The 14,888-nt window shown below is 44.7% G+C and overlaps 1 protein-coding gene across 1 annotated transcript in view; it reads right to left on the bottom strand.

The window, feature by feature from the left end:
- LOC309558919 (dynein axonemal assembly factor 8-like) overlaps positions 1-14,888 on the bottom strand; it is a 211,969-nt gene that overhangs the window by 157,659 nt on the left and 39,422 nt on the right. The window contains exons 6-8 of the mRNA XM_082262014.1: positions 8,610-8,781; positions 6,388-6,555; positions 2,189-2,482 (exon numbers count right to left, since the gene is read on the bottom strand). Of these exons, the coding sequence (XP_082118140.1) occupies positions 2,189-2,482; positions 6,388-6,555; positions 8,610-8,781 (634 nt within the window). The remainder of the gene's footprint in view (positions 1-2,188; positions 2,483-6,387; positions 6,556-8,609; positions 8,782-14,888) is intronic.

Raw genomic sequence — 14,888 nt, forward strand, 5'->3', positions numbered from 1 at the left:
GAATCGAGAGTGAGGCTTGGAACGCACACAGGCTCTGTAGTAGAATGGGCAAGCCATCCCTTCCTAATCTTGTAATATGAAAATGTATATTATATCTCCCGTCTGGTCATCTTATGTATGAATAACACAAAAATCAGAGGAACACACTGGAGCCTAATCTCAGGGGGATCTCAGCCTGTAAAAAGGGGTGACATCCATACTTTGAACACAAGCAGTGAAGGAACTGAATATTTACTTTGGAAAAAGTATTTTTTTTGTACTGGGAATTATGTTACACTAGACTGATTGGTTCATTCACTTTATTACCCAATATTGTGTGTGTGTGTTATATATATATATATATATATATGCTACATAGGAATTGCATGTAAGCGCCACACCTTTATTACTTTCATATCTCTCAGGTTTCAAATTGCATGCCCCTTTTGAGGACTCAGGTGGAAAAAAAAAATAGTAGAAGTAGTGACACGGACGCGCAGGCAGGGTATCCTGATGGTCCCGTAGCACTAAAAGGGGTAGATGCTCACCACAATAATGGCGGCATAGTTTCCATCAAAAATGAAACCACCCCCCCACAGCGTCACCCCTTCCAAGGGAGGTGCCAAGCTGGCCGCATGGCCTAGAAGGCCGCACGCGGTGGCCTCCACTTGTGTGGAGGCCCAGCCGCAAGTGCACTCATCCCAGCCAGGCTCACTGGGGCCGCCCCCCCAACTGAGGCCGACTTGGTTGCATGGCCTAGTAGGCTGTAAGTCACGGCCTAAATTTTTGTGGATGCCCAGCCGCCTGGGCAAGAGCCTCAGCGGAACCGACCACCCAGGGGCAGTGGATGGGAGGGCAGATGCCCAAACAGATGGTAGTGGCTTCAGCCACCCTCACTGGGGCCACCCCACATAGCTCCCGACCAGTAGGCTGCAAAGCCGCGGCCTAAATTTTGAGCCGACCCGTGGATGCCAAACCATCCGCTCCCCCAGCTCAAAAACTGCGGCAGGGAATCCGCTCCCCCAGCTCAAAAACTGCCGCAGGGAGCCCAGAGGACATCCCTGCCCTAGTCGACAACCCCCAGGGTAGCAGGGGAACCCTGCTCTACCCCCTGTTGTGAACCAGGAAAAACCCTGTCAGCAGCAACTTCAAACAAGTCCCCCTTAAGAGCATGTCGCAAAAGCCAACTCATAACCTCCTCCAGGTGAGGGGGTGACTGAAGACCCACATTGACCACCAAATTTTTAGAGGGCTGGGGGGGAGGGAGGGGAACTCGGGGGTCCCACTGTCCCAGGGTGGGGCCCATGTCCACCACAAAACCCTCCAGGGGTAGAGGGGGGGCAGCTACTTACCATACTAGGAACAGAGTGGGCACCGCTCCTGGCAGACCACCGCTCCATTGGAATTGGAATGCTGCCACAGAGGCCAGGTCGTATGCACCCTCGCGGGACGTTTAACTTGCAGGCCAGCCCCCGTCTCAGCCGACCTAGAGCGGGGCTGAGGCCTGCTCATGCTGTTCAGACTGGGGGGGACCCTCTGGATCTAGATTATGCAGTCCGTCGCCCAGTCCAGCAGTTGATAGTAGATTCTCACAGGAACAAAATAACAAAGATTTTCAAAGGAAAAAATTGCCAGGACCAAAGATCCCAGAAAGGAACTAGGTCCTTACTCCTGACTAGGCAGAAAAAAACTGAGTACCTATAGCAGAGAGAGGGAGTATACCCCCTAGGACTGCCCCTAGACATAGTAAAGCTTTTTCCTGCCTAGTGTCCTACTCCTGTAGGGGGCAGTATAACTCAATGCTTAAAAAGGAAGCAAACTCTTCCGTTTTTGTTTTTTTCTTACCTGCAAAGTAAATGCATAATGTGCTAGTATGCATCGCATACTATGTGACACCTGCAAAAGAAGCCCACGTTGTCCCCGCTGGCCGGAGCCCACGAATCACGGCCAATCACGACACAGGGCTCTGAAGAAACGGCACGGGTGGCCGTTTCTTCAGAGCGCATGCGCCGATGACATCATCGGCTGTATGAAATGTAAATATCTCCTAAACGGTGCAAGTTTAGGAGATATTTCCAGTACCTATAGGAAAAAGTTATAAAGGTGGGTTTACAACCACTTTAAGAAGAATCAGGAGCTGTGTCCGTCAATGAATTAAAGAGAAATTAGAAAGCAAGTTTTAGTAAGTTAATAGGAGAGGTGAGCTTACATGGTTTGTATCTGTATTTTTTCAGGTAGATCCAAGTCAATTTTTTTGGGCTCTTCTTCTTTCATGTATTGTTCTGTAACACTGCACCCTTTTTCCTGTGATTGTGGTAAAGACTGAGCAACATCACTTCTCTTCTCCAACTGCTTCAACCTTCGTCTAAGAGAGGTCGGTATCTTTGCCTCATGTCCATGAGCATGTGCTTGCTGGAGCCTGATGTCACAAGTATCAGAACTAGACTCTTTCTTGGTGGAGCGAAGCTGGCGCAGTAACATGCTTTTACATGTATGCTCTGACCTGTGAGTTAATAGTACCATGTTAGTAATAAATCAAAAAAATGACAGCTAAAATGTTATGCATGTAGCAGCATTCCCAGACGTTTTTCTGGTTATGGGTCCGCCAGGGTTACCGCTAGCAACGACAGCACAGTTAGGCATATTCTGCAAGTGTGAGGACTGAGGCAAGAACCAGTCCAATATCTTTGGGTTTTTAGGTTTATTGAGAACTTGGATGGGAGAAGGGATGACTGGGATACTCTTCTGCCTCAACTATACACAAGATTAGGGGAACAACTGAAAAATGCCTGCTGATGCTGGCTTGACAGTGGCTAAATGCCGGTCAACGCTAATGAACGCTGACTTGCGGTCTGATAGCACTGAACTGACTCCTGTCACTTTCTTATGGCACAAAGTCCTTCTGGAAGCTCCCCTTAACACTTTCCTTTGAGGTAGCTACTTGAACATCTGCTGCAACTCTTAACGCTTCAGGGCCTGCACCGGTGCCCTCTTAACACACACACTTCTCTTAAGGGCTTAGACTCAGGCACCCCCTTTCTAAGCCTCCACCTGGTTAGCTGGCCACCGGATCCCTCTGACCTTCTGGAGTGGTCCCCTCTCCTAAGCAGACCCCTGGGCAGTTTACAGTACTCACGACACTGCTTTCCTGGAAACTTCTGCCCCAGCAGCTCCACTCGGTCCACAGCACACTGAATCCCTCTCTGCAGCTCAGCTCAACCTTCGTCTTCTAGGCCGACCACCAAGGACACCTTTCCTCACGCTGAGAGGAGGAGAGACAGCCGTTACCCTCCTCCTGGGGCTCTGCTTCCAGCCAAAGATGCTCTGTCATGTTCTCCCCACAGACATATCCCCCAACCCAGGATGCATTGCGGCAGACTCTGCCCTCTGGGGTAGATACAAGCCCTGGAGTGCTATTGGCTAGGTTTCCTCCACTGTCCAATAAGAGCCCTGCTTGGACATAGTGGGGAGACTCCCCAGTCATAACAGTCACCCCTGGAAGCACATGACAGCCTAGCTGAATGATCGGGCCTCCCCTGATAAGCAGACAGGGCCACAATATACTTTTCCTAGCACCTACCTAGGAGGGTGCTACATGTATTTTAAGAAGAAGCTGAATTTGGGCGCACCCACCTTTTTATTTGGCTATATCCCACTGGTTCATTTAGCACATTCCAATTTAGTTCCTTTCTGAGATTCTGTGCCTCTCCACTCTTCTTTCAGTCTGCAGTCCTAACCAGGGCTTTTTTTTACCCAGAAAAAAGGTGCAGGTACTCCCCCCATCACTGCTGATAAGGGGATAGCACTTGCCCTTCTGTACGGGGCCCAGTCGCCATGAGTTCAAGCAGGTCAGATCAGCAGAAGTGGGCCCAATTACTGGAACCAATCCCCAGTGGCCCTCCCTGCATTTGCAATACTTCAGTTTGTGAATAAACAGGAAGCCTTTGTACTTTGTAGCTGAGGCTGCAGAGAAGGGATTGAGGAATCTGTGTCCTCAATCTCTTTCTCTGTCTCAAAAGTGAGATGTTGGGTGTCTGTTTAGACCTCTGATAATTCACCAACCCCCACAGGGATGTTAAATAAAAAAAAAAAAAAAAACACAATTGTAAAAAACAAAACATAATTAAGGGCTCATTCTTACAGGTATTTTGGTTGCATGAATAAGTGGTTTGTTCATTCGGCTGGAGTCGCCTGTTAGGCTTAGTTCACTGTTAGCTTGGCTGTATGGAGCCCCATGATTTAGGAGTCACCCCTTATCTCCACCCCTATCCACCTCTGAGCACAGTCCCTTGGATCCATCCACCCTCCTTACCCACTTCTCAGTACCGCTCCTTTTAGAGAATACAGAATCAATTATCTTGCTAGGTAATGTGTATGGAATTTATTAATGATAACAAGAACAGCAGTAAAATAGATTCCCTGCAGCCAGAAACATTACAATCCCCCAGCAGTAGATCCTGCTCAGCAACAATAGACCCCCCAACAACAATACATCTCCCAGCAGCTATCATCAATAGACCCTCCACCAGCCAGCAACAATAGACCCTCTCTCCCAGAATCAACCCCCCCCAGTACCCATCATCAATCAACCCCCCACCAGCCAGCAAAAATAGACCCCTCCCTCCAAGAAGCATTTGCCCCCCCAGCAACCATATATCCCCAAAGAGCAACAATAGACCTCCCCAGCAACAATAGACCCCCTTCCCTCCCCAAACAAAAGGTACCATCCAGCAACAATAGATCTCCCAGCAACCAGAAACAATAGACACCCCACCACTCCTTGCCATTACATACATTCAGTGCTGGAGGTGCTGGAACTACGTTTTCCCGCGTTCCCGATGAAGAAAAGCCCTAGTCCTAACTATTTAAAAATAGAGCATGACTGTAACTATACATAGTTACATAGTTTGTGAGATTAAAAAAAGACATCAGTCCATCCAGTTCAACCTATGATGTGTGTGTGTTTGCTGTTAACCGTACATTGTATACCCCTGTATGTTGTGGTCTTTAAGGTGCCCATCTAATAGTTTTTTGAAACTATCGATGCTCCCTGCTGATACGACTGAATGTGGAAGCGAATTCCACATCCTTACCGCTCTTACAGTGAAGAACCCCTTACCTATTTTAAGGTTAAACCGTTTTTCCTCAAGTTTTAGTGAGTGGCCTGGTGTCTTATTGTATTCCCTTTCTCTAAAAAGTTTGTTCCTTATGCTAGGGTCGCCAGTACAGTATTTGTACATTGATATCATATCCCCCCTCAATCGTCTCTTCTCCAGAGAGAATAAGTTCAGTGCTTGTAGTCTTTCCTCATAGCTGATGTCCTCCATTCTCTTAATTATTTTTGTTGCCCTTCTCTGGACTCTCTCCAGTTCCAGCACATCCTTCCTGAGGACCGGTGCCCAGAACTGGACAGAATACTCCAGATGTGGCCGGACCAGAGGTGGCCGTTACCCAAGTAACTGTGTTTTTCTTATCCTGTATTCCCCTGCACAGCTGTACTCAGGCTGGAAGAGGGAGGGTCTGCACTCTGAGCTGATCTGTAATCTACTGCTTTGTATAGTACTGTAAGTCTAACACTGTCAATATGATTACAGGAGAGGAAAATACAACAGTACTATTTCAATAGCGTGCTGCTTTTCCGTCACTGTACAATCAGCAAAGAAATGGGTCACTGACCAAGCTGTACTTTTAAACAGATCGGGCTTCAAGGAGCCTAAATCACAAGACTGGGTGAACAAAATTTTAAATGGCATGGCCAGTAAAAGATTAGATGTACAGTGGATATAAAAAGTCTACACACCCCTGGCCAAATGTCAGGTTTCTGTGATGTAAAAAAATGAGACAAAGATAAATCATTTCAGAACTTTTTCCACCTTTAATGTGACCTATAAACTGTACAACTCAATTGAAAAAAAAAAAAAAAAAAACTGAAATCTTTTAAGGGGGGGGGGGGGTGAGTAAAAATAGAAAAACTAAAATAATATGGTTGCATAAGTGTGCACACCTTCTTATAACTGGGGATGTAGGGGGGGGGGGGGTTAAACTTTTTATATCCACGTATATCTATTTATGTAATTCAATTGTGTTTTTAGCAGTTTGCCTTGACTTCAACTTTAAGATTACGCATGTTTACAGATTGTCAACTGTCAGCTTTAGAACCTAGTCTATGCGTGGCCCTCTAATCCCTCCTGTATTGAATTGTATTGTAGCTGTTGTCTTCCCTCATATTGTAAAGCGCTGCGCAAATTGTTGGCGCTATATTAATCCTGTATAATAATAATAATGTGTGCTTCTTGAATGCTTGACTTGTATGGAAAAGAGCACTCCTAACAAGAGCAAATGGTTTGCCAGAACAGTTTTGCTGCCATCTAGTGGTACAAAAGCAATTAACATGTTTGCTGTACTTACTCATTTAGTGACAAATTTTTTCTTTTCAGCTCATTTTTTTGCCCTTCGGGTTTGTTCTCTGTACCGGTCCTAGCAAGCACATTAGGCAAAGTGTCTCTCAAATCTATGCAGACTGTAGAGGTATGTTCAGAATGCCATACCCTTGTAACCCTCTTGGGAAGGGATAGTCTGGAATGAAAAAAAAAATGATTAAAGCATATGTCAGGGCAAAATAAAAAAACATACAGTACTGTACTACATGCTAGTGATCAACCGATATTGTTTTTTCGTTATCGATACCGATATTTTGGCTAATGCATATTGGTATCGGCCGATATTGGCAGATATTTTTTTAAATTTAAAATGTTTTTTTTTTTTTTTTGATAGGTACTTTTGTGGAGGGATCTGTGGGTCTAAAAGACCCCAATCCCCTCCTCTGCACTTAAAAGCATTCAAAACGCCAAGTTTGGCTGTTTTGAATGCTGTCATTTTTTTAAATCTGGCGCCAGACAGTACCCAGAAGTGATGTCACTCATGACATCACTTCCGGGTTTTTACATGGAGACCTGATCAGAGCCGAATGCAGCTTTGATCGGGTCTTCAGCGGCCATGCAGGTAGGATGCCCGTGTCTCCCGGAGAAACAGGAGACCCGGGGGCGAGCCGGGGAAGGTGGCGGGGGGGACGTCCGCTCCTGCTCCTTGTAATGACAGCTGAGCGGCTTCTCAGCCACACCGGTTGTCATTACAAGCCAGCCGACCGTCGGCTATGGACGCCGGTACCGGGGTGGTGCCTCTAGCTGCAGGCATCACTCCGGTACAGCACTTTCCTGAAATATCGGCAATATCAGTCATCTCTGGGGCTGATTCCGATATATCGGGAAAAGTGCATATCAGCTCTCGATATATCGGCTTTGCTGATAATCGATCGATCCCTACTACATGCACATTTTTTTGTTTGTATTTTTAAAAACACAGAAAATACCTGCTATCCTTCCAGAAATCCAGTGCACACCTAACTTTCTGTTACTGGCTCACAACATTGCTGCTGCTCTACTAAAATTCTAAACAGAATTGTCAGTGCTGACTGAGCTCTCCCCTGCTAGACTACATTATCCCCTGTTCCTCTCTGTCTCAAAGCATATATTTATTTATTTCTTAGTAAAACCATACTGTTGCTTCCCAAGAGTTTGCCCACACACCACCTGTAGGGAAAGTGATCTTGGGAGAAGTAGTTCTGGAGTGGGGCATGCCTACCTCAATGGGAACTGACCCAGGGCACCCTGCTGATCCCTCCTTCTAAAAGCTGCCCCTTGCAAGAATTTTGAAGGCCTGGTGATTATGTCACAAGGAGTAATAAAAGCTGTTGTATGATTCAGGTACAAAGTAAAAGAAATAATGCTGGAACATGCTTTAAAAGAAAGGGGGATTGAGAGTACACTTGGATCACGTCTACAGATCACCATTAATATTTTCAAAGCATATGGATAAATAATAAATCTACACCCTAGTTTGGGGACATTTAGTTTGTTAAAGCACTGCGTATCATACCCAGTTGGTATGTTTCCACTTTTTTCATCCTTTCTGTATCTCACTGCTGCTGATCTCCTCCAGATTGTTTGAACCACTTCCTGTCTGCATGCACTTGCTCCAGATTTGGCAGCAAATCATTGCTCTAGACTGGCTTCCTGATAGTGACAACAGCGAACCATGCTTGCGCAATGTACTGTATGTTGGCATAACCACTTTCAGTCAAAATAATGGCTGCATATGAAAGGGTGACGAATAGCATGATTGGTAGAAACTTGTCCCTCCATAACAGGAAATGCCTGAACAAAGACTTTGCTGCCTGGATTAACAGGAATTTTTTTTTCAATCAAATGCCTATTTATTAAAACTGAAAATCCTTTTTAAAATTATACTACCACATTGAATCGCACAGATTCCTCCCCCCCCCCCCCCAAAAAAAAAATATATATTTCCCCTCCTAGCACAAATCCTCTTCCCCATTTCTCCTCCCAACACAAATTCCCCCAAATCACCATTCCTGGCAGCCCTCCAAATTTCCCCTCCTAGATCAATTCTTATCCTCTGCCACCCTCCAACTTCTTCCTCCCCTCTCTCCCATCTCTTATACCACAGTGCCCAGGGCAGCTATCCCTTCTGCCCACCCCTTGTCCCGGCCCTGGCCTCACGCAAACATTCCCAGCACACCCTGGATTTATTATTTCTCCCCTTCCAGATACCTGTCAGAAGGCCGAATGCTAGCAGCCTCCTTCTGCTTCTGAGAACTCTTCTGGGTAGGAGACCGAGCCTGTAATTGTCTGACACTTAATTCCATCAGCTGCTCCATTATCCGATCTTGCCGTTTCTTTATACTGCTCTCAAATGACAGCAGAGAGGGGGGAAAGTCTTCCACTATGAAAAAGAAAAAAAAAAAAAGAAACACTGAAATACTGAAATATAATGTTTTACCTCCTTGTCATATAATAAATAGATTTACAGGTACAGTATAATTACTTGGGGAAAGGGGGGTTGTACAGAAACATCAACATATAATTAAACTGTTCTTGGATTTTTACATATTTAAATATTGTCCAGCATGGGCTGCATTCTTAAAATCACCGTGTGATGCCTCATTTAACAAATGCATCTGTCTGATCCCCTTATACTCAGCTGTTACCTCTACAGACATCCCTCCTTTTACCACATATGTTATCAACTACAATAGATATGGTACATGGATATACCTGCCAGCATCCAATATGGCTGCAAAAGCCTCCCCTTTCCTCCTCTGAAATTGCATCTACTTTCATCCACTAGTAGTGAAGGACCTGCTAGTGATGTCACAATATCCATATACGGTTATAGTCAGAACAATGTAGCCAGTACTGTATGTCAATATGCTGGCATTAGGATGGTATTAATCAAATAAAGAGTGGCTAGCAAATCTCAAGCCAAAGCAAAAATGCAGCCACGCATGAGTATCTGTGTCACTGCCATGTAAGTACATGGCACGGTGGGTGTGTATGAGTAATAGAACCTTTAGGAAGTCAAAGATGGATCATTATTGTGTCATATTATACAGTAAAACCTTGGTTTGAGAGTAACTTGGTTTGAGAGCGCTTTGCAAGACAAGAAAATTTTTTAAATAAATTTTGACTTGATATACAAGCGATGTCTTGATATACAAGTAGCGTCATGTCACAACTGGGTATAAAAGAGAAGAGAGGAGCCTCTAAAGTGTAGCAATATGGTTACATTTAATGAAGGTTCAATATTTAGCAACTCACATGGTTGATGATTAACCACTTCCATACCGAGTCATGTAAAATGACGTCGGCAAAGTGGTTGTCTAGATCCGGGCCGCCGTCATATGACGTCGGCCCGTTCTAGCTGCTACTGCGCGCCCCCGGCGGCGCGCAGCGGCGCGATCAGGGATGAGGCTCGTCCCTCGGACATAGCCCATCACTGATCAAGGTAAACAGCCAATAGAAATTGGCTGTTTACCACGTGATCGGCTGTGTCAATCACAGCCGATCACATGAGCGGCTCCTGCACGAGCCGCTCGTTCTCTCTGCAATGCGCGCCCCCGGGGGCGCGCAGAGCAGCGATCGGGGACGAGGCTCGTCCCTCGGACAGAGTCGATCCCCGATCTAGGTAAAGAGCCAATGAAATTGGCTCTTTACCACGTGACCGGCTGTGTCCAATCACAGCCGGTCACAAATGTCAACAGAGAACACGGTAACTAGCTGTCACCGTGTTCTCCTCCTCACACACTGATCCTGTGTGAGGAGGAGATTGTGGTAACAGCTAGTTACCAACTACAGTGCACCCTAAACACACTGATTGCCCCCCCCCCCCAATAAAGAGTACCTGTCACTAGCCCATCAAAGTACCCGAGTACCTGTCATCAGGTACTCAGATGACAGGTACTCGGGTACTCTGATGGGCTGGTGACAGGTATTCGGGTACTCTGATGACGGATACTCTGATGACAGGTACTCGGGTACTCTGATGACAGGTACTCGGGTACTCTGACGGGTACTCGGGTACTCTGATGACAGGTACTCGGGTACTCTGATGACGGGTACTCTGATGATGGGTACTCGGGTACTCTGATGACAGGTACTCGGGTACTCTGATGATGGGTACTCGGGTACTCTGATGACAGGTACTCGGATACTCTGATGACAGGTACTCGCATACTCTGATGACGGGTACTCGGGTACTCTGATGACGGGTACTCGGGTACTCTGACAGGTACTCGGGTACTCTGATGACAGGTACTCGGGTACTCTGATGTCGGGTACTCTGATGACAGGTACTCGGGTACTCTGACAGGTACTCGGGTACTCTGATGACAGGTACTCGGGTACTCTGATGACAGGTACTCGGGTACTCTGATGACAGGTACTCGGGTACTTTGAGTACCTGTCAACGGAGTACCCGTCATCAGAGTACCTGAGTACCTGTCACCTACCCATCAGAGTACCCGAGTACCTTCCACCTGCTCATCAGAGTACCTGACGCCTGAAGTACCCAAGTACTTGCCGCCTGCTCATCAGTACCCATCACTACTCATCAGTACTCATCAGTACCTATCACGTATCAGTACTGATCATCAGTACCCCTCAGTACAGTATCACCTATCAGTCAGTGAGTACTACTCATCAGTACCTATCACCTGCCTGTCACCTGCCCATCAGAGTACCTGAGTACCTGTCACCTGCCTATCGGAGTACCCGAGTACCTGCCACCTGCTCATCAGTACCAGAGTACCTGTCACCTGCCCAACAAAGTACCCGAGTACCTGTCACCCTTCATACAGCCACCATGTCCAAGTCCAAAAAGGTTTATATACGTCGTCCGTTTAAACCTAAATACCGGTGTTATGGCAGCAGATAGCTGCCATAACCCTGGTATTTTTTTAAACGGTGGACAGTTGGCTTTCCGATAAGGGTGGTCCCAGCGGCGGATTCGCCGTGGGATCACCCTTCCGGGATGGCGGAAGAGGCGCCCCCCCCCCCCTCCCGACGCGCTCCGGTCCTTTTCCCCGCTTACCGGACCCGCCGGCAGCGGGGAAAACGATCCGGTCCCGAATCCTCACAGACAGGATGTCGAGTGAGGGCAAGCTTGCCCTCACTTGACTCTATGGTCTTGGAGGACCGGAGCTACGGAAAATGTTGTTGCCTAGCAACCGGTTTAAAGGTCCTTTTTTTTTTTCATTTTATATTATAATAATTTTTTTTTTTTTTTCTATCTTTTAGTGTACTTGTGAGATCTGAGGACTTTTTGACCCCAGATCTCACAAAAAAGAGGTCCTGTCGTGCCTATTTCTATTACGAGGAATATTTACATTTCTTTTAATAGAAATAAAAATGATCAATTTTTTTTTTTTTTTTAAACGGTGTAAAAATAAAAAATAATAAATAAAATAAATAGTAAAAAAAAAAAAAAAAAAAAATTAAAGCGCCCTGTCCCCGTTAGCTCGCGCGCAGAAGCGAATGCATACAGAAACCCCGCCCACATATGTAAACGGTGTTCAAACCACACATGTGAGGTATCGCCGCGATCGTTAGAGCAAGGGGAATAATTTGAGCCCTAGACCTCCTCTGTAACTCAAAGATGGCAACCTGTAGAAATTTTTAAATTGTCGCCTATGGGGATTTTTAAGTACCAAAGTTTGTCACCATTCCGTGAGCGTGCGCAATTTTGAAACATGACATGTTGGATATCTATTTACTCGGCGTAACATTATCTTTCACATTATGGAAAAAAATTGGGCTAACTTTACTGGTTTCTTATTTTTTAATTAAAAAAAGTGATTTTTTTCCAAAAAAATTGCGTTTGGAAGACCGCTACGCAAATACGGTGTGATAAAAAATATTGCAATAATCTCCATTTTATTCTCTAGGGTCTCTGCTAAAAAAAAATATATAATGTTTGGGGGTTCTAAGCAGTTTTCTAGCAAAACAACTGATTTTAGCTTGTAAACACCAAATGTCAAAAATAGGCCTAGGCAAGTGGCTAGGATGCATGATGATGCTCCTTGGATGTTAGGCCCCTCTATATGGCTAGGCTGTGAAAAAGTCTCACACATGCGGTATTGCCATACTCAGGAGGAGTGGCAGAATGTATTTTGGGGTGTCATTTTTGCTGTGTACATGCTATGTGTTAGGAATATCCTATAAATTGACAACTTTGTGTAAAAAAAAAAAGTTTTAATTTTTTTCCCACATTTTCCAAAAACCTGTGGAAAAAAAGGATATGTTCAAACGACCCATAATGCCTCATAGAATATACGTTGGAGTGTTTGCTTTCCAAAATGGGGTCATTTTGTGGACTTTTCCATTGTATTGGTGCTCTAGGGCCTTGAAAAGTGTGATAGGTAGTAAGAAAGTTTTAAGTGTATTTATGCTCCTAGAACGCCTGAATGTGCTTCTTGGACGTGGAGTCTCTTTTTGTGGCCAGGCTGTGTAAAAGTCTCACACATGTGGTATCGCCATACTCGGAAGGAGTAGCAGAATGTATTTTTGGGTGTAATTTTTGCTGTGTACATGCTATGTGTTAGAAATAGCTTATAAATTGACAACTTTGTGGGAAAAAAAAGAAAAAAAAATTTTTCTTCATTTTCCCAAGAATTGTGGGAAAAAATTACAACTTCAAAAAACTCACCATGCCTCTTACTAAATACCTTGGACTGTCTACTTTACAAAAAGGGGTCATTTGGTCGGTATTTGTACTGTCCTGACATTTCAGGGCCTCAAGAAAGGAGATAGGCAGTCAGTACATCTGGTGTGATCAATTTTCAGTAATTGGTACCATAGCTTCTAGACTCAATAACTTTCACACAGACTAAATAATATACACTAATTTGGGTTAATTTTACCAGAGACATGTAGCAGTATACATTTTGGCCCAAATGTATGAAGAAAATTTTATTTTTTGCAAAATTTCATAATTGAAACTAAAAAAAAGTGTTTTTTTTTCAAAATTTTTGCTCTTTTTTTGCATATATCACGAAAAAAAAAAACCCCAGTTGTGATCAAATACCACCAAAAGAAAGCTCTATTTGTGTGAAAAAAATGATAAAAATTTTGTTTGGTTATAGTGTAGCATGACTGAGCAATTGTCATTCAAAGTGTGAGAGTGCTGAAAGCTGAAAATTGGTCTGGGCAGGAAGGGTGTCAAACTGCTCTGTATGGAAGCGGTTAAAACAGGCACATCTAAGTATGCAGGCATCCGGGGTAAAGCTGTCCACATAGACCATCCTCTGCACAGCCATCTTCATCATCCCTTCCCCGCTGCACTCCAGAAGTGATTCAAAGCCTTACTTTCAGATCACTTTACTGCAGGCTATTCTTCCCGATCATGATTGCAGACTGACTGGTGAGAGCCGGTGGTTCAGAAGATGGTCTATGTGGACAGCTTTACCCCGCATACCTGCATACTTAGATGTGCCTATTTTAATCATCAACCATGTGAGTTGCTAAATGTTGAACCTTCATTAAATGTAACAATATTGCTACACTTAGATGCGCCTCTCATCTCTCTTATATTCTGTAGCTCTGCTAGATTTTGCTTCTAATCCCCTTGGGAAGGCTGCATATTGTGGAAGGACATTTTATGGTTACACAACCTATCACATTGCTATAATTTTTGCATATAGACTATAAACTGAAGGACTTGTGGAACAAATCATCAGAGTTTTCATTATTTCTTATGGGGAAATTTGCTTTGATATTAGAGTGCTTTGGATTACAAGCATGTTTCCAGAACGAATTATGCTCGCAATCCAAGGTTTTACTGTATATTGTCTTTATGGATCTTGCTGTGTGCACTGGTGTGCAGTCATGTTGGAACAGGAAGGGGCCATTCCCAAACTCTTCCCACAAAGTTGGGAGCATGAAATTGTCCAAAATGTCTTGGTATGCTGACGCTTTAGGAGTTCCTTTCACTGGAACTAAGGGGCCAAGCCCAACCCCTGAGAAACAACCCCCACACCATAATCCCCCCCTCCACCAAATGATTTGGGCCAGTATACAAAGCAAGGTCCATAAAGACATCGATGAGCGAGTTTGAGGTGGAAGAACTTGACTGGCCTACACAGAGTCCTGACCTCGATAGAACACCTTTGGGATGAATTAGAGGAGACTGCGAGCCAGGACTTCTCATCCAACATCAGTGCCTGACCTCACAAATGCGCTTCTGTTTGTGAGTATTTTGGATCTCACCAATAAATAATTGCTTATGAGTAATACTGTGCAATGAGGTTCTTTCCTGCTTATCCTTACATATATCTATCATGAGAGTCTATGTATGGTGGTATACGCCATTTTATTGAAGATCCTTGATGCCATAGTAGTGGAGAGTTGGAGTGAGATTTGCCTAAGCTTTATTGACTACTTCTGCACAAGTAGTCCATCTTTTGGGGTAAGGTGGCGGATTCTTCTCAACACTTCTCCTGCATACATTTTTGCACATTTATGGACTCTTTTCTGGAATATTGCTTTTCATTTGCA

Source organism: Pelophylax lessonae (assembly GCF_965119305.1).
Source record: "Pelophylax lessonae genome assembly, chromosome: 6".
Classification (NCBI taxonomy): Eukaryota; Metazoa; Chordata; class Amphibia; order Anura; family Ranidae; genus Pelophylax; species Pelophylax lessonae.